Source organism: Halyomorpha halys, unplaced genomic scaffold, assembly GCF_000696795.3.
Source record: "Halyomorpha halys isolate HHAL.00 unplaced genomic scaffold, Hhal_1.1 Scaffold36.1, whole genome shotgun sequence".
NCBI lineage: Eukaryota > Metazoa > Arthropoda > Insecta > Hemiptera > Pentatomidae > Halyomorpha > Halyomorpha halys.
Genome location: NW_027108624.1, coordinates 667,151 through 687,708, shown reverse-complemented (window position 1 = coordinate 687,708; position 20,558 = coordinate 667,151). Strand labels below are relative to the sequence as shown.

Below are 20,558 nucleotides of genomic sequence, written 5' to 3'. Positions count from 1 at the left end.
AGGTTTAATTAATGTTATGAGTCAGCATTTCAACCAATAAAAAGTTGGAAATTAAACTTTATAATACTTTAACTCCAGGTCGATAAAAATTTAACCTATTAAAATCAAAAACAAAAAATTGTAGAAGTTGTAATAAGCAGTTTTCATAATTAAATTCCTTTCAGCAAAAATTAAGGTAAATATAAAAAATTTGAGATTGTTGCTTAAAAATAATATGAAAAATATTTGAGTACATAATTAGATTACTTAGGTAATAATTAAACAATTGACAGCATTGTTATTTAATATAAATGTGATTAAGGACTTATCTTAATATCTTTTTAAAAATATTAAAAAGGTTTATAATATGTGGTAATAAACGACAAATGTTTGATTCTAACATTTATCAGTTTATGTCTCACGAGAAGTGAAAATAAAATCTTATAATTGCTGGTTCTTAAATTTTTAAGTACATACATAAATTTTGTTAAATTTCTTTATAAATAATTTATTCAATAACGTTTATTAAGATAAGAACTTTGAAATATTTACTTCATTACATATTAAAAATTTCTCTTAAAAATCAGTTAATGATTTGCAATGTTGAGCGCAAAGTGGTACTATGTACTTTGATTAATTCAAGTTTTTCTACCTCATGAATCATTTAATAAAAATTTTTTTTCCCTCCTACAGATAGATTTATTGAAATTCAAATAACACACCAACAAACTTTTTAATGATTCAATATATTTATTCCAGTACTTAACAAGTGTCCAGGAAAAAATCACATGCCAAGGCTTTATGCATTATTTTAAAAAAAATGATAAAAAATCAATGGAAACATAATTAAAATGCTTAAATTTTTGAATATTTTAACATAAAAAAAAAAATTCTTAAATCATTTAATACTAAATTAGCATTCAAGAATTAAAGGGTGAAATAGTAGTTGCGTTAGATATATTTTACCAATTCAAAATAATATAAAATCTATCTCTTCAATAATTTACATATTAACTAGTCGTTTAGAATAGTTTTTGTTATACCTTTAGTTCTTAAATTTCACTTTTTCTTAGTTTTTTAAGTATGCTGATGAGTTAAAATATGTAAATTGATAAATTTAAAAATAATACTTGATGGAAAGGTGTTGTTCGGCATCCATCTATTAAATAAATAACAGTATTTTTTAGCTTACGATAACTCTGAACTTAAATATTAATTAAATTGATGTCTCACCCTTAGAAATTATATTGTTTGGCAATAAAAATCTCAACGAAACGAAAGCAAGACAATCCTTACAACATAGTTGGAATAATTATTGGGCATCAAAGGAGTATCGAGAAAAATGTTGAAATTTCAACTGGACAGTCAAGTAGTGGCAACACTGTCAAGAAAATTATGTTGTTGATGGGCACTAGTGTAGATAGGGGTGGAAAGATTGCTGCTTTTCAGCTAGAAATGTAAGTCAAAAAACTTTTTGATACAAGCTCTGCACGTTCCGTCTGACATCTTTATAAAACTGGTAGAACTTGAATTTCATTGCGCACAAATGAAGTGCGCGAAGGCATAAAGTGTTGTATGCGCAAACTCTAACAACATGGCGACCCATATATATGGCCTTTGGCTGGGACTAAAATGTGTTATCAATCGATAAACATGGGTGACTTGAGAAGAAAGGAAGTATGCCTACTTATATTACGGGACTCGGGTGGTTGAGTTGTTAATTGTTTGAATAAAGGGTTGTTACTAAACCTCGTTGTTTTCTGGTGTACTTTAATGAATCCCTTTTAAATTAAGAGCTCACACGCAGGTGCGTACGCAGTCGTACACTATCTTAGGAATTATCTTGCTTCTTGTAATACCATAGCTGTGTTAAAAGTTGTTTGAAGTAACCTGCATGAGTGGAACTGAGGTTATGCTCAGTTGATGGCCCCTCTTGACAACGTTAAGTTAAAATATCTTATAGTTTTCCAAGGTTTTCATGGCCAAAAATTAAGATTAAATTTGAAATATGTTTTGTCTTACACAAGATATTTTGCTTGAATTAAATTTGTTTTTGTAGTGCTTGAACAATTTTTTGTGTTTCTCATTTATATATATTGATTATTATTTGAAGTATCATTCATGTATATGAGGGGTTTAGGATGGAAGGGAGTGGAGGCGAAGGAGATCTCTCTGATTATGGAGATTGTGGCGAAGAAACTGGTGGTGAAGAGGATCTTATGTCGGTTGCCCTCCACAACTCTGAAATTACTGCTCAGTTAGCTGCTGCAGGTATTTGTTTTGTAGCTTTTATATTTCAACAAAAATTTGATATTATTTGTGCATTGGTAGCTATTAATTTTTAATAATTTCTATATTGTGAACTTAACTCATATCTTAAATTCTTCCCCAAAAAGGAATCTGAGGATTATTGAATTATTTCATTAGAAAGGCATTTTTTAATTTATCCATTGTAGTTTTTAACATTTTAATATATTTATGTTCAATAAAACAACTGTATTTATTATTTTATGAAATTATTTTCAATATTGTTTATTGATTTTTTAGATTAGTTATAATTGCATGAAATTTACTAAGATTAAAAATTTGTTATGAAGTTCATTGTTATTAAAGAATTTCATTATTTTATATTGATTAAAGTGATATTTGTTTGATCATCACCAATAGCTTAGTGTTTATGTACTTCTTGTTACTTAGTGTTTATTCTAATCTTCTGTTAACTATATTCAAAGTTATGTTTATAATTAACTGGGCGTCTATATCCGTTAAGTATTTTTTTAAAAATTTGTTATGATGAGATGATTTCATTCTAATTAGGCTTAGTTAATTTTCTGATGAAATATTTTGCTGTGAATTAGACATCATCTATCTGTCATATGAGTTATTGATTATATCATTCTTATTATTTTCATTATTGCTTTTATGGCAATATTTTTCTATTTACGTTTCCTATTAAAACTTTGTACTTAGTATTTGTTACATGTTCACTAGTGTCCAACATGATTACTCACACAGAGTTAGATCTTGGTTTTCATTTGTAACTGATTTGAGGAAATAAAGGCCTCGAGCTTAACTTAAAAGGATCTTTTGAGGGATTATTTATCCCTTAAGCGGAAATAATAAACGAAAGTCGACAGCTGCGATCCAATTAAAGCTGTAGTTATTTTTTTTGTAGGTTATAACCGTCTGCAATAGAGTATTGTGTGCTTATAGTTAGTACATGCCTGACCCACCATGTTATAATGACACTTGTGAACTGGTACTGTTGATTTCATAATTAGGAATTTAATATAGACTTTAAAAACATTTAAAATCCTACCAGCAAATAGTTTCATTATATTTCGTTATACTTCTTTCATAATGATGCGTCTATTGTTGAATGTAGATTTATTATGAGGTGAAGATAGTGGAGGTACAGTCAATGGAGTAATGGATACAAATGAGTGAAGTTTGCAGATAAATAATAAAAATAAAATGTTTTACTTATTTGTTTTGATTACTCCACTGACTGGAACCCTCCTTTTTGTGAAAACTTTTAAATAAAATAGATTTTTCATATTTTTACCCGAGTTGATAGTGAATAATTTTAATTAGTAGATAAAGCCAAAGCCATAGAAAGTTAATTATTTAGGAAAAGATTTATTAAGATGTCCTTATCGAAATATCAGCATCAGGGTGAATCTTTGAAATGGTTGTTACTTGTGTGGCACAAACTACACAAGAAACTAAATTTCGGTCTGCTGTCATAAAAGTAGAATGTAAGAACTTTCAAATTTATGACAGTGTTCCTTCTGTGATAATTAAATATTTGTGTTTAATTTATTATTTTAGATGAAAATGTTTGAGACATATTTGAATGAATTTAATAATGTTTGTAAGACTTTATAAACATAACTTAAATTTTTAAGCATATAAAATTCTACCTCTAGCTAACTTATTAAACTATTTACTAAGCATTTGATTAGTGAATTGTTGAAAGTTTACTCTATTTCATGTTTATATCTTTAGATTAATTTGCAATTGTTGTAAATTAACATTTATCCAACCCTAACATTTTATTTGGAATATTATAGTGTTGTTTTATTTATAATGTTAGCACTCTAAAAAATAAGATTTTTAGCAGCTTGTTAAGGAATTCATTTTAAGTCAATAATGATATGCAAACATTGATCTTTTTTTTATAAATTACCGATCATGTTAAAGTTTTATGTAAAAACTTATATTTTTTGAAAATGAATGACTAAACCAAGTCATTATGAGTTGTTATATATCCCATTTCTGCCCAAGGGTGGATATATGATTTTTGGGTGTTTTCTTCTATTAAGTTTTCTGCTTCACTGTGTGTAAATAAGTATATATGGTAGAAATAATGTTATTTTTTGCACCAAAGAGGGGGAAAGAGTTCAGTTAAGAAGAATAAGTTTGATTAAAAATAAACAAATAATTTAGTTGAAATACCAATAATTTATTATAAATTTCTTATTTCTGGAGTATACTTTATGATTTAATTGAAACTCTAATAACTTATTATAAAGTTTGAAATTGAAGCACCACACGAAGTTGTATTATCACATTCACAGTTAATTGAAATGAAAGAACATTATAGTTAATAAATATAATTGTGTCAACATGTAGAAGAGAGAGAAATTAAGAAGCACAATACAAACTTATAGTATTGCGTAGCATTATTAATTGAAGTGATAAATAGATTCTGAAGTTTTTATGTGAAACTTAATGTAATTGTTCAGAGCTTATAATTTAATAAAAAACAAACAGAATATTGATGCCTAGTAATGATACTTAAAGCATATAAAATTTAATGTTACTTTTTCTTTAATTATAATAATTCTGTAATCACTGGTATAGTTCAACTTAGATAAATCATTAAATTTTATTCCATATTTCATAGAACTCTGCTTAAAAATCACAATTAAATTTTGTTATCCTCTTCTACTATTTCTTTCTATTACTTTCCAAAGAATCAGTATAAATATAATCTTGCCTTATTTTGTGATTGATTTTTATTTCATTTTCTTGTTTAAATAATTTTTCAACATCTCACTTAGTTATCGTGACTATTTTTTAAGTAAGTAAGGTTAAAAATAAAATTGGTGTTCTATGACAGCAGTGAATATCTATCAAGTAATTTAAAAAAAAGTAAGCATCTTATAATAATTGTTTGCTAAGATGTTTTGAAGAATATTATCTGATCTTGTTTTACTTTTAAAAAATATTAAAAAAATTAAATTAAATTCTAATTTTGCTTATTATTACTTGGTAGATAAATTACTATTTCTCTTGAATTCAGTTTTTTTAAAAAGCATAATACGTAGGAAAAAATTATTGATTATAAAATGAAGTAGCCAGATATTTTGTCTCTACAAAATAGATAATTTATGTCTATGAAACAGCAACAATTAAAGAGCTCCCCTTGAAAAAGAAATAAGTGCCAAAATTTCCGAAAATATTTTTTGCCATAAATAAGACAAGTCCAACATGTAAAAAGTATTTTTTTGTCTTAAGATATATTATTAAATTTATTTCTGTTCAGTTCTAACTTCTCAATCTTCAATTCGCATTCAACTTAATATAAATTGAAATTAATATTTATAAAATATAAATTTTTAACGATGTTCTGATATTTAGTCCAATATTTATTAGTGTATTGGTGTCTATTTAACAAATTAGAAGGTACATATTGATAGTTACATGATACTGGTATTAAATTATAATCATTGAAAACCTGTTCAGCAGGACCTAGTTTTTGGAAGAGTCTAGTTGAAAATTAAATCGAATATTTGAAAAATTAAGCTAAGTTGACGAAGTTAAATCTAGAAAGAAACAAAAAAAAACTTGAGCTAAACAAAGGGGACATGACAGCCATGCAGGTTGGGGCGTAGGTCTCAGATCATCCGCTTAAGAACGCTGTGGTTTTGATTCCCACTTCGAGCAGTTAATATTTATTTCTCAGCAGTCCTGAGAATAAAACTATGAATATTGACACTCCCACCTTGGTTAGTATGCGGCTACAACAGAAAAGTAGCTGCCAGATGCTGGCAAAAAGGACCGCGAGGCCCTCTTGCCGAACTAGTTTCCCAACCAGATACCAGTACTAATATACTTATTCAGATGATTTATTTCAACCTTACTGAAGATAGTAGGCATTGTTTTAGGTTTTTATTTTTATTTTTTTATTTTATAAAAAATGTCTTCTATTTCTGTCAAATTATACTAATTTATTGTATTGCCATCAATTATGAATATCAATTTATTCAAATTGAAGAAAAGTCATGAATGAAATAATATCAAAGGTGTGTGGTTGTATTTGTCAATAGTTAATGTTGAGCAACACAGTTTACACTTAACCCTTCTTTCTTTAACTTTGTTGCATTGTGTTGTCATTAAATTATTATTTGATAAAATAATATATTGTTATTAACTTCTCCGAATTAAGCATAACTAACTGGCCTTAACACAGTGGTATCTATTCCATAATCATTACTAAGAGAAGTATAATTTCCATTAATTTGGCATATTTATATTAAATTTGATTTGTTGTAATATTCTTTGTAGGTCCTGCTGGTTTAGCTGCCGCAGCAGCCATTGTTTCTACTAAAAAGAGAAAACGGCCCCACGTATTCGAAACTAATCCTTCCATTAGGAAGAGACAACATAATCGACTTCTTAGAAAATTAAGTGTGAGTTTCATGTGTTAAAATTATTTTTATGAAAGCAATACTATTTTATTGTCTATTTAGTTTTATACATATGCATCCTTTATTTTTTTACAGTACACAATTGATGAGCTTGCTACTAGAGTTGGACAACAAGCTGTTGTTGTTGTTGCAACACCAGGCAAGCCCAATGGTGCTTTTAAGTGTTTTGGTGCTAAACCTCTCGAAGATGTTGTAAGTTTTTATAATTAGAATATATACTTTTTTTTTTTTAAATAAAAATTATTTTGTTCATAGCTGTAATGATGAGGAAATTAAATTCTTCTATTCAATTATAATTTGTTTTTAAGATTAAAAACCTGAGAACGGCAATCTTAAGTGAGCTAGAGACTGCTCTCAGTGAACAGGCGCCAGCCCCAGCCCAGGAGGATCCTAGTCTTTATGAACTTCCTCCTCTAGTCATTGATGGGATACCGACGCCTGTTGAGAAGATGACGCAAGCCCAATTAAGAGCATTTATACCGTTAATGCTCAAGTTTTCCACCGGTAAGTGTATTTATATTACATATTTTTTTATTTATTATATCATTTTAATAGACGATACTAGTTCCAAAAACATGCTAAATATTATTTAGTCTTGTTTCCTTGTATTATTTAGGAGAGTGCCCATGTCCACGAGAGAATGTACCTACCGAATAAACTTACAAACTGTACAATCACTATAGGATTTAAATTTGCTTAAAAAAAAAAAATCCATTACTATACATGTTCAAGAAATTTAATGACCTATAATCTCATTAGTTCAATAATATTTGATATTGATATAAATTAATTAAATTTTATTTTTACAAATAATATAATGTAGGGATAAAAATATAAACAACTCTTTACTAAAGAATGTTAAAATAACAAAATGGTAATGTTTTAATATTATTTATTAATCCTTATTTCAGCTTGTTTGAAAATATTATTAGTGCTCATTCCCTATCATATGTTTTAAAAGGCTTTGTCGTGCATCATTGCATCATCTCAGTTTTCTCTATGACATTTTCTTACAATATATATTAATTTTTGTTATTTGGGCAATATAATCTGTAATAATGATATATCAATGCATCTTGTGTGTTATTGGGCCTAATAAAACAATCTGACTCTAATCTGCGACGAGAGTTGAATTAGAAGTAGGGACAGCAATGGGCATTATTCTTTGCCTTGACTGATGCAATCTGTAGGCAAACCAGGTGAATTAATCTGATAATAAGAGACATGACAGTAATCTACTTTCACCATTTTTTTAATTGGTTGTACATTTTGAATATTCCATTTCAAAAATTAAATAATTATTATTTTTGAAAATTATCTATCATTTCAGGTAATGGAAAGCCAGGATGGGGTCGAGAAAGTACCAAACCTCCTTGGTGGCCTCAAGACTTGCCATGGGCCAATGTCCGAATGGATGCAAGGTCTTGTGATGAAAAACAGAAGGTAATTTAAGAACAAAAAATATTACATTATTATTATTATTACATTTCGTATATAACATTGTATAACAACTTTTATTTCAGTTTAATAATGATTTACTTTGTTATGAAAATTTAATTTCAATTGTTGTATAACATTTTTATCATTGTTTTTGTTTTTTATATCTCATTAGGATTGAAATATATTTATTCTTTAAAAATAAATTAATAAAAAATATGTTTAAATATATAATTAAGTAGCATTTATATCTCATCCCATCTTCGTTATGTTGCTCTTACAATAGTATTTTTATTTAATTATTGTTTTTTATATTGACAATTTTGTCTTTATCATAATATAAATTAAAGATGAGATGATCCTTGAAACTATATTATACTTTCAAAATATAAATTAATCAGTTAACAATGAAGAAAAAAAATTTTTTTTTTTAGACATCTTGGACCCACGCACTTAGACAAATTGTAATAAATTGTTACAAGTATCATGGAAGGGAAGACTTATTACCTGCTTTTAATGATAGTAGTACGGAAGATTTAGATCATCATGATGTGAAAAGAATAAAATTATCTCCCAATCATGCGAGCCCGCTTCACTCACATCAGGTAACATAGTTCAAAATCTTTACAAAAAAATATGATTAAATATGCTGTAATATTGCTGTTTATAAATTATGTTTAAACTCTACAGCACATGCTACCAATCTGAGAAATGTAGTCATTCCATTATCTTATTATAGTAATAAGAAATTGCAGTTAAAATCTCACGTCTCTCATACTAGTAATATAAGTTATTAATTCATTCATTTTTTAAGATCATTCATATTTGAATAAAAATATAATTGAGTCTTCATTATTTTATTTAAATGAAGCGGAAGGTCAACTATTTTTTATAGTCAATAAAAAATAGTTGAGAAATATTTCTCCGCAGTCCTGGCCATTTCCTAGAAATTCACATACAATCAATCATCTGTATGTATAATTCATTATCTTATATTTACTTCTTCTCTGTTTCAACATTGTATAAATATAAAATGTTAATAGGTCTAAAAACTGGGACAGTTTTTTTTTTTTTTTACCCCTGTGGGATAGGGATAAAAAACCTTATAGTTTAATCTCTTGCATCATTGCATGTGCTGTTTACATATCGCATTACATGCATATGGAGGGTTAAATTTTTAAAACATAGTAAATAAGTAATTTTGCCTGTATAATTGAACTATTTATTGATTTTTCATTGACAAAGTTATAATATGCAAACTTTTTTTTTCTTCTTTTGTTTTCCTCAACATATATGCAGAGCCTAAAGGATCTGAATGCAGGACTTATTGGGGTATGTGGTCGCTCACTTATTATCATGATTATTATATTTTCTGTGTGATTAAAAGAATATATTATTAATATCGAATAATGCTACTGATATATTTGTATATATCTCAAAATGTTTAATTGTTCATTATTTTGAAAAAAAATTTATATTTACTATCTTCTTTAGTTATTCATTTAAAAAATATTTGTTTAATCAGCGAGGTAGTTGTAACGACATAGGTCCCTCGACCATTGTCTTTAGATGTTGAAGTTGTAGTTTGTGATGAATAGTTTGTAGCTTCTGTGTTGTTATATGTTAGTAAATGTTGAAAGTAAAAGAATGATTTCAATGAAATTTTACAACTGATTCAAGGAAGTTCAGTACATAGAATTTTTAAAATCTTAATTATCCTTATAAGGATGCAATTCTGATTTCTACAAGTAAAACTAATTATATTTGTAAAATGAGTTTTATTTTTAATAAACTTGTAATGAAGGTACTTTAAATCAATAAGAGGTGACCAAAAATCACCACTTGCTAGCTAGTCTTCAATATAAATCTGGTATTATATGTTGCTTAAACTGAGTATAACCACTACTGGAGATTTTTACTGAACACAGTTAATAGGATTGGGCCAAGCACTGAAGGAAGAACATGCCCATTACTACTCCAGACGCGGCAAACTTATTCCACTATATGATGGTGCTTGTCCGCATGCTGGTCAAAACCTATTTGGAAACACTTAATTGGGAAGTCCTTCTGATTTTCACTTGCTCCTGTTGATGGCACAGGATCTGTCTGAGCAGCACTTTAAGTCATATGAAGACACTAAAAATTAGTTTGATTCATGGATAGTCTCATAAAATAATAAATTCTTCCGATTTGGTATTTGAACGCTGTCAGGAAGATGGATGGAAGCTAGTAATGGACAATAAAAAATAATGTATCATTGTTTCACAATAAGTTTTGGATAGAAAATGGCAGAAACTTATTTGTACCTCTATATATTTACAAATTCTAATTTAATTAAAATACTAGTAGGTAATACATTCTGATATTAAGCAGAATTTAACAACACCAAACATTTAACTTTGGAAAATAAAATGAAACCAAATATGTCACAAGTTTCACCCTTTTATGCTTGTGTTTTTTATAACTTTAATCATCACAGGAATAATTTATTATTGTGTTGGTATGTATATATGAACGATAATTACAGGATTAAAAAAATTCTATTTCAATCTTTAAAACATATCCTTTGATTTTTGGTATATCTAGAACTTCATGTATGTGTATTATTGATGTTCTTCTAGGAAAGGATTCAACAAATCTCATGGTAAAAGTATTTTGACCATATTGCATATGCGACGAGCAAAATAGGTCTAATGATTAAATTATATATTAGTTCCTTATTACCCAGTTTTAAGCCTGACTTAATATTCATTAGCAGAAACTCGATTATTTATGTGTTTTGTTAAAGATAATTTAGAGTGTTAGGTCAAACCAAGATATTTCAGGGGTTTTTTCCATTCCACTGGCTGTACTTTTAACTTAACCTCGCTGTCCATGTCATGTCTCCCATTAGTGAATGAGATAACTTGAGTTTTATCCTCATTTGTTTTTATTTTTCAAATATTATAGCATGCAATTTTCTATTGCAATGGTTTAGTAATTGGCCATGGTATCAACTTTGTATAAAGAAATGTAGAGAGCTGCATCATTTGCATATAATGTAATATTAATTTTGCTGTACTATCAAAAAAATATATTAAAAAGAACTGAATCTAAAAATGATCCTTGTGGAATTCCAGTGATTATCTGCTTATAATAGAAATTTTCATGATTTAATAAGACATAAAATTGGCTTAAATACCTACATATTATAAAAATTAATTATTTTGGAAAATTGGCATTTATAAGCTTAAAAAGAAGACCTTGGTGCCATTCCCTATCTACACCCTCCACATCAATTAGGGAAGGTTCGTACCTCCTGTATGCTTATTAAGATTAAAATTATAAGAAATACTGTATTACTTTTGCAAGCTGTGTTATTATCCAGTGATCTAACCCGAGGCCATGCTGGTTGTTAGATAATATCCTGTTATTCTCTATGAAGTTAAGCTATCTAGTTTTGATTATTTTTTCAGCCACTTTGGCTAAACAGTTAAGTAGAAATATGCTCTGATAGTTGCTGGAAAATGTCTTGATTTTGGCCATTAGCTATTACTTTAACTATTTTCTGGGAATCTGATTAGCCAAAGATTGGAAATTTAATTCTTCTGAACAAACAAATCCCTTCATCACTTGGAATTTATTACTTATTCTGAGCGTACCTCCTGTCTTGGCGAAAAACCATCACGAAGAGTAGATAATAGGAAGATCACCAACATTTTTTGAAGAAATATTGATAAAAACTAAAAAAGGCGGATGAAGGAGCTAGCATAGCAACTATGGAGTTAAGATTTGATATATATTAGGTTGAAATAATTGTCAAAATTCAGTGTATGTAGAAGTTAATTGTATATTTGGTTGCTGTGTCTAAATATACAGAGATGACATTAGGTTGCTTGTACTATATTTTGTATAAACAGATTATGGTTGCTGTGTTTATATATACACAGACTAAGTATGTCTGAAGGGTCCTTCTACCCTAAGTGAATTTGTAGATGATGTAATAGAATAAATAAGTTGTTGTTTACCGCAGCCCTATTCGACCTGGTCCTCAGAGTTTAGAGTTCTGTGCCTTGCCCAATACTAAGCTACTCCACTCACTCTTATTGCTATAATTACTAGAAAAAAATTAGTTATACGATTATCCCCCCCCCTCAACTATATTTTAGGTGTTATTCTTAAAGAACTATCTTCATGATTTAATTTTTTCTTTTCCCAAATTCTCAAAATAATAATGATTTGTATCATTCCGTTCACTTTGTGCATTTATAATTACTAAACAAATTTTTAAAAAATCGTGTTCAAATTTCTTTACATTAACTCCACCGTTTTATATATTTAAATCATTAGTTAATTAATGAGATACTAGTGAAATATCAAACAAAATATTATTAATTTTGTTTTATTATGTAGCTGACAGAGGATGAAGATGCTAAGTATACTCAAGTAAGTAAAATGGTTTTGTAGAGGAGCTATTAAAAATGCTTATCTCTATAAGAGTTAATGTTATCTCTTCTAAGTGCATTTTTAAATAATGGATAATTTCAATAATGTCTGATGAAATAATCTGAGAAAATTACGAAGTCTATACTCTTTGAGCTGAACGATGTTATCGTCAATGTGAATAAGATTGAAACTGCTGGGGTTGTTTATTCATCATACATTGTGGTTAGTTATAATTTGTGAAGAAAGGAGTATCAGAAACAAAAAAATCCTTTCGTGACATGAATAAGAAATCAGAAAGTAGTAGCATCCACTGTGTAATGATTACTTGAGTATATGAAAATATGTATATGTGTAATGCAGTTTTAATTGTTCTTATAGAGAATTTTTTATAATTTTTAGTGTTTTTTTATTGATTCCTTGCTGTTATATCATGTATTTATAATTTTCTTTCTCGTATGAACAATATTTTCTTGATCTCTCAGTTCTATTCATTTTTCTCTGGGTCAGTTTTTAGTGAAAAAATACGACATCAGGTTATATTGTGCTGTTAGGTGTGCTTATATATTTATTTATTCATTTTTGATATAATTTTTTTGCATAGTTGCAAAAATAGGTTCAGTTACAAAAATAATTTTAATCTAGTTATCATTTTTTAAAAAAAAAACTATTTTGATTAATCAGAGATATCAGAATCTTGGAAGTTTATAATTTGAAATATTTTCCTAGAAGTTTTTAAAAGTACTAATCAAATTTTTTATTAGAATTCATTAGTGTTTTTAAAAATTTTAATTTTTACTGATATCAAGTTGAAACTATTGGTAGATTTGTATGCAGGTTCATTATATTTCTATATAATGGTTGTTTTCTCTATACCTATATATATATATTGTCAACCTTCCTATTCTCAAAAACTACTCACAATAATATTCTTAAATAAATATTCCCAAAGTGGGCACCACTGCCCCCTGATGGGCGCTGCAGCGAATCAGGGGGTCAATGAATAACTACAAGTTATCAAGGTCAACAATATTACTGCTGTTGAAAATAGAGCGACTTCAATATTTCTAATTTACACGTTTCTTTGATGTATTTTATGAAAAAGGTAGAAACATTAAAATATATAAATCTACTAATTGCTAATAAAATTTTAAAAAAATTAATTTCTGGGGGGCGCTAAGTAATATAGTAGTAGTTAAGTAATATCTTGAAAAGGGAGCGGTAGGACAAAAGAGTTTGGGAACCACTGGTCTATAGTCTTCAAGTTTCTACATCATTCTTTTGAAAACTCTAAATTGAATCCTAAGTGGTTTGTAAATTTTTTTTTTTAACTTTCGTAACAAATGCTAAATGAAAATTGTTATTTATAATAATTATTTCAAAACTTGTAGAATGAATTATTCTTCATATCTTCTTGGTCATGAAAATTCTAGTTATCAATCCATTTTTTTTTCCTTCTTGAATACTGTTCTCAACTTGTTAACAGTTTATCAATTTGATCATATTCTATTGTATATCGTGTTTATGAATCATAGACTAATTTAAGTATTTTTAGATGATATTCAATGTTAGATTTTCCCAATTTTAATTATTTTAATTGTCTCTGCAGGTGACAGCTGGCTCAGAAATCGTTCCGACAGCTGTATTGCAAACTATTACCAATCCAGATGGAACCGTTTCTATTATTCAAGTTGATCCTAATAATCCAATTATAACTCTTCCGGATGGTACAACAGCTCATGTTCAAGGTGTTGCTACGGTAAGCAAGCTCATTTATTTATTTATGTATTTAAATGATACTTTAACTTTACTTGGTGTATATATTTTATTATGTTTTGATTACCTATATAATGTAAAGAAAAGTAAGTGGATTGCATTGCATCCAATCTAATAATAGAATATTTACGTGATATTACCTGATGTGGATCGACTTTATTTGTCTGGTGTTATAGAAACTATAATGCGCATTACTCTTTAAACAAAGTTTTTATTTTAATATTATTATAAACCAGAAATGCAAAAACTAGACTTGTTACACAATTTAGAAAAACTAATTACAAACAAAGAAACAATATTAAAAGCTTATCCATTAAATTATTCCTTTTCAGTCATTCATTCTAAACAGAACTTTCTAACCTTAGCAAACAAGGCTCCATATTCTTTCCATACCCTTTATTGGGACTTTCACAAACTTGAGTACCACTATTAGTTGGGTGCAAACTTAAAATTATGGTTAAAGAAATTCATTCTCTTGACATACTTATTATGAAATTATTTCTGTTAACTCCTACATTTCTCTCTTTTAAGTAAATTATTAACAATTAATACAATGAAATTCTGCTTCTTGGTTTTAAGTACCAAGCAATTAGGTAAAAAATGTAATTATTTGTTGATCTTTCTGCTCTGCATTTGTTGATCTGACATTATTGGATTCTGTTTACATTATAACTTTACTTACAAGGGGGAATGGACTGAGGTCCATCACCGATTTTGTTCTAAATGTTTTTGGTTATTCTACTTTAAAAAAAAAAAATCATAAAACTGTTTTTATTGATATCTCAAGTCTGGAAAATTTTATCATCACATATTTTCCACAAAAAGATTGCTTTTTGTCAAATAAATATTTTTAAATTATTAAATAAACCAGCCTTGAAGATTATTTTACATTAAATACAATGGCAGATATTGATTAAAAACCTATGTTGAAAATAACATACATTTATTTTTTCCAAAATTAGGTTCCTAAATATGTAACACAAAAAATTCCTCATCCCCTCCTTGAGACAAAAATTTGTTTAAAGGTGGTTTTCAAAAACTGTGATGTATTGCTAAGTTGAGTAAAATCCTTATTCTTATTATTGATAAAATATTATTTATATATATGTTATAATATAAGGAATAGTTATAATGGTCCGAGTGCGGTCAAAGAAAAACTTAAATAGTCTTAAAACTATTTATTATGAGACAGTTATGTTTAAATAACCTCAAATAGTTTGGGAGTTTTAATACAAACAATACTTTTCTTTTATACAGAACTTGTATCTTTTAATAAAAACAACGCTTTCTTTTATACAGAACTTGTATCTTTTAATAAAAACAACGCTTTTTTTTATACAGATACATGCCGGCGATGGTGATGGTAGTGGAGAGGCAGAAACAGTTACCGTTGACCTGAATTCTGTTACTGAAGACCACGATGGGCAAATAATTCTCCAAGGCGAAGATGGAACAGGTTAGTTATTAATTTATTTTTTGACTTCATTATTTTACCCAATTATATTTCTTTCTACCCAAATTAAGATAAATGATGTTACGCATTGTTATGCTATGGTTTATTATTTCTGTAGTAGTTTTTAAAGATTGACATTTATGTACATGGCTGTAAAAGTATTAATTTTTGAAATAAATTATATATTTATAATTTTTTTTTTTTGAGTTCTAGTGTTATGGTTCAAAAACACTTTATTTTTTCCTCTATCTTTTTATATGGCTGAAATGTTGTATGAAATCTCAAACCAGTCGGTAGTAATGTCACATTATCAGCATCATTCTGATTGAATTAGGTATCAAATCTTAAATGAATTGGCCTTGTAGTCACGGATGAAAACTGGTGATCGAAGCTATTCATTCTGTTTTGTTCGATAAATGGTTCTATGTATCCTGTAATGTAAAACCTTCAATTTTATTTATAAAAAAAATTTCTCCTTTCCTTGAGAAGTACTGAATTGAATTTAAGAAAATTAAAAATTTGTTTTAATAGAATATGATTTTTCAGCTACAAATAGTTACGGAAGGGTTATCTGAATATTTGTTTGAGGTTTTTTAAGATGAAAGTTCGTATTTCTAAGTGTAGTATAGTGTAAGTTATAATCCATATGTGTATGTTTATTAAATTTTAACTCAGTATAACAAATATATATATATACCTTTTTTTTTTTTTTTAAGGTTTTCTAACAATTAGTTGTTTTTTCTATTTAGGGTATCCAGTGTCGGTGTCAGGTATGATTACAGTTCCTGGATCCATGTATCAAACAGTAGTGGCAAATATCCAAGCTGGTGGAGATGGTACAATACAGGTCAGTGGACTTTTTCTTTTGTGTTTATATTCTTCCTTTTTTTTTTCTGATATAAATTCATTGAAACTATTAATGACAAATTATGTAATTGTCTTGGAGTTTTGTTATTACTATTACCTTCATCTATAACAATTCTTAAAACTAGTTACTCGCACTTGTAAGATCTGATAAATTAATTTCTTTTATCAAAAATAAAACTCTTGATTTATTTTTGCTTTGTCTTTTATCTTGTTTTTGTTATAAATAGCTTTGTGTATTATTGTTTCTTTTATTTTGTAATAATTTATATTCTTAAATTCTCTTTATTTTGGACAGGTAGTAACACCTGCAATGATGGGAATGGCTGGAGAAGTCGAAGTAGACAGAAGTAAGACCCACCAAATAGTCGTATCGACAGGAGATGGGCCTCAAGTCCTTCAAGTGCTTTCACTTAAAGATGCTTCTCAGAAAGGCATTGACTGATATTAGGTAAATATTTTTTAGTATTAATTTAATGTTTTTATTTTGTCCATGTCTATGGACAAAATAAAAATAATAATCTCTAGATTACAGACGGACCTGTCTGTGCCTTATTCATTGGTTATTTCAAAAATAGTAAATTTTATAGCTTTAAAATGCTGGAACTGATAAACATTCAGTATGAACTTCCTAACCGGGTCTCAACATCAAAAGGTACTAGACCCAAATTGTCCCATCCTGATCCACAAAATTACTGTTGAAGTTTAGAAACAACTTATATTTTTAAATTAATATTGTTTAAGTTATTGTAAGAATTTAAATATAGTAATTGGGATTCATCACTTTATCCTGAAATCCCCTTTCTTTTCACTCTTTGTTTGTCAAAATCCATTTCTCCTGAAAGCTGAAAAAGGTATCTAAGTAATGCTTTGTATATATCCTATATGATTACTGACTGATAATTATTAATTGTTGTTTTCTTTATTTATATTCTTTTAATGTAATCCTAAAAATGACGTTTTGTAGAATTTCTGGAAACATCACCATCAGAAATTAGTAATTTCTGCCCCTCTTTCATTGGTTGGTTCCATTAATTTTAAATTTAACTAGTAGAACAGAGATTGTTCTAGGTTCTACTATATACAAGATTAAAATTTAAAAAATTGATACACAGAAATAAACAGTTTATATATTTTCCACTTAATGAAGTAATAATTGTAGTTACATATATAACTATTCCACAAGACTGGATTTTAATAATTTTTAAAAATAATATAATTATCTGATATAAGTGGCACGATTTTTGTTTCAGATATAAACATTAAACGTGCAATGTCATAGTGATTAAGAAGAAAGTGAATTAAGTCTTATAAGGAATATTTTGAATGTATTTCTTGATAAATAGACATGGTCATATTGTTGTATGATAATGTTGTATAAGTGTTCTTGTATAGATATAATTGTACAAAATAATAAAGCCAAAAATTGTAGTTTAATTTATATGTATTTGTAATTTACTATTTTTGTCCAATATAGCATAGCCCCCATATGTGAATCGATGAGTGTGAAGTGAAATAGCATGATTTTAAATTTTGGCATTAACATTTGGCATAAAATTTGGATCAAAATTATTACGATGAGGTTAGGAAACATAAGTGATTCATACATGTCCAGTATTAGTTAAATAGAATTATGAAAAACTATAACGATAATTGATAATTAAATTTCTATTTATGTATATTTTTATTTTTACGGCATAGCCAAATATTTTTCTAAATTACTTTAATTAGGAATTTTCAATACCCTTGATTATTTATTACTGTATTATACACGAATGTTTGTTAATCACGAATTGTAAACTAGAACGATATAATCATCGAAATTGAATAAATTTATCAGTAAGACTTTATTTCTGCCAAATTTTAGTCAAACTTTTGATCGAACCATTTGATCGTAATAAGAAATTAAAAATATAATTTGGTTAAAATTATGACCAAACCTTAGAATAATTTTTTGTGACTAAATATACATTTTATATGTAGAAAAAAAAAAACTGAATATTGTTTCGGTTAAATTTTTTGGACCAAAGAAAAATATCTAAAGGTTAACAATACATTTTATTTTTCAAATTAGGTGTATATTTTGTTGCAGAAGAAATAAAAATTTTATTTGATGCATAATTGTAATAATGAGGTGTTGATAGTTGGCCGTAGATTGATAAGAGAAGATGGTCGGGGGTAGGATCAGCAAAAATCACGAATAAACAAAACTTATTTGTGCCGACGTTTCAACCTGAATTTCAGACCTTCAGGTTAAAACATCAGCACAAATAAATAAGTTTTGTTTAATTTTGTATTTTTGCTGACCGCACCCCGACCATCTTCTACTCGCATAATTATGTTAGTATTTATTGCAGATATTAAGAAATGTACGTTTTATAATACCTATAGACTGTGATTTTATTATTTTTGGAATAAGTAATTTCTTTATTTATTAATTGTTTGCATTATTATAAATGTACAAATATCAGTCTTATATACTTATTAATTTTGTTAATGCAAACATTTTCGTTGCATGATTCATAGAAATTTTATTTGACAATTCACAAGTTTTGGTATTTGGAATGGAAATATTACAAATAAATAAATTAAGTGAGAAATTGTTAGACATCAGCTAAAATTATCTTGTTGTTTATGATCCAGTTTTTATTTAGAAACCAAAAATGATAATCGAAAATACTAATTAGGTGATTGCTTTGGTTATTTTTTTTACGTTGTTAGAGCCCTAAACATAAAATTATTTCTCAATCTGTGTAACAATGCTTCTTTTGCAGGAGAGAACAAACCTTGATTTTTTGTAAAGTTTAAATTCTTAATTCTTCTTGAACACTATTCATTCTTTCATATAAATTATAAAGACTTTGTGATATTTATAAAATAACTAATCTGACGATTACTTATAACAGAATTATTTTATTCTTAATTATGTTCTTACAAAAAATTTATTTAAAACTATTTGCCTGTGGTAGATATTTCAGATGGTTACTCCATTTTTTTTTTTTTTTTAATGCCTGTGTATATTTAAATTCTAGTTTGTTTTAAAATTTTTATTTCTACTTTTACATAGATGAGTTTAAGCACTAGCCCATTTATTTAGAAATTTAAGGTTAAATTTTTGTTAACCTTAATTATCTATATAGTTTAGCTTGTGGCAGAAAGAAGCTAATATTTTTTTATTATTATAAATAGCAGTTCATACCTCAAAGCTAGTCATGTAATTTTATAATCGCACAGTTAAACTCTCAGTTTTATACATTGAAACTCCCAATTCCTCAGTACTGCCTGGTCTTCATCATAAGGAAATTCAGATGCACAATTGTTCTTAAATTTTCTTTGAAAAGTAATATTGGTTTACGATACCGAAATGGAAAAACATTATCATGTTTGTTTTTTTTTTACTTTCCGTTTCTATGGACAACTATACAAATGTTATTGAAATTTTATTTAAATTTTTTTTTTTTTGGAACATGCTTTAGTGTTTTACTATAATAAGATTAAATTAGCTTTCCTATATAAAATAATTAACAATTCACTTTTAGTTTTATTATTCACAATAGAAAAAATGTAAGTTATACCATTATGCATCCTGATGATTAGAATGAGTCATTAGTAATATTTTTGTTCAACATTCATTAAAATATTTTTAAAATTTATTGTTAATTAAATCAGATTGCTGTTCTCGTTCTTTGTTCTGTTTTTTAACCTCATGTATATTTTTATTTGTCAAACTTACATTGAATGTTAAAAACAATATTACTTTTGAAAAATTCAAGAGAATGATCATACCTAAAATATACATTCATGTGCACGATGCAATTGAGACAATACTAATACAAGTGTGTAATCACTTTTTTTTTTTTTAAATATTTCTAATTTTCAAAGATGTCCTTTTTTTCTTTCTTTAAGATATT

The 20,558-nt window shown here is 27.4% G+C and overlaps 1 protein-coding gene across 7 annotated transcripts; it reads left to right on the top strand.

Moving 5' to 3' along the window:
- Positions 1-1,223: 1,223 nt before the first annotated feature.
- LOC106686803 (DNA-binding protein Ewg) lies at positions 1,224-20,530 on the top strand. Of its 7 annotated transcripts, none has more exons than XM_014430341.3 (14): positions 1,224-1,436; positions 2,120-2,250; positions 6,553-6,677; positions 6,771-6,887; positions 7,004-7,199; positions 8,026-8,138; positions 8,567-8,737; positions 9,432-9,464; positions 12,525-12,557; positions 14,164-14,313; positions 15,672-15,786; positions 16,533-16,630; positions 16,946-17,098; positions 17,901-20,530. In XM_014430341.3, the coding sequence occupies exons 1-13, from the start codon at positions 1,375-1,377 to the stop codon at positions 17,090-17,092; spliced, it is 1,491 nt and encodes a 496-aa protein (XP_014285827.1). In that variant the 5' UTR covers positions 1,224-1,374; the 3' UTR covers positions 17,093-17,098; positions 17,901-20,530. The 7 variants fall into 7 exon arrangements, with proteins under 7 accessions (XP_014285827.1, XP_014285819.1, XP_014285845.1 ...); XM_014430333.3 differs by having other exon boundaries at positions 9,411-9,464; XM_014430374.3 differs by lacking the exon at positions 1,224-1,436 and adding an exon at positions 1,455-1,656 and having other exon boundaries at positions 9,411-9,464.
- Positions 20,531-20,558: the final 28 nt, after the last annotated feature.

Bases quoted from the DNA above. Each gene is read 5' to 3' on its own strand.
- LOC106686803 (XM_014430333.3), top strand. From the start codon at position 1,375: ATGTTGTTGATGGGCACTAGTGTAGATAGGGGTGGAAAGATTGCTGCT. The intron at 6,678-6,770 runs GTGAGTTTCATG...ATTTTTTTACAG, and splicing joins GACTTCTTAGAAAATTAAGT to TACACAATTGATGAGCTTGC. The intron at 7,200-8,025 runs GTAAGTGTATTT...CTATCATTTCAG, and splicing joins AATGCTCAAGTTTTCCACCG to GTAATGGAAAGCCAGGATGG.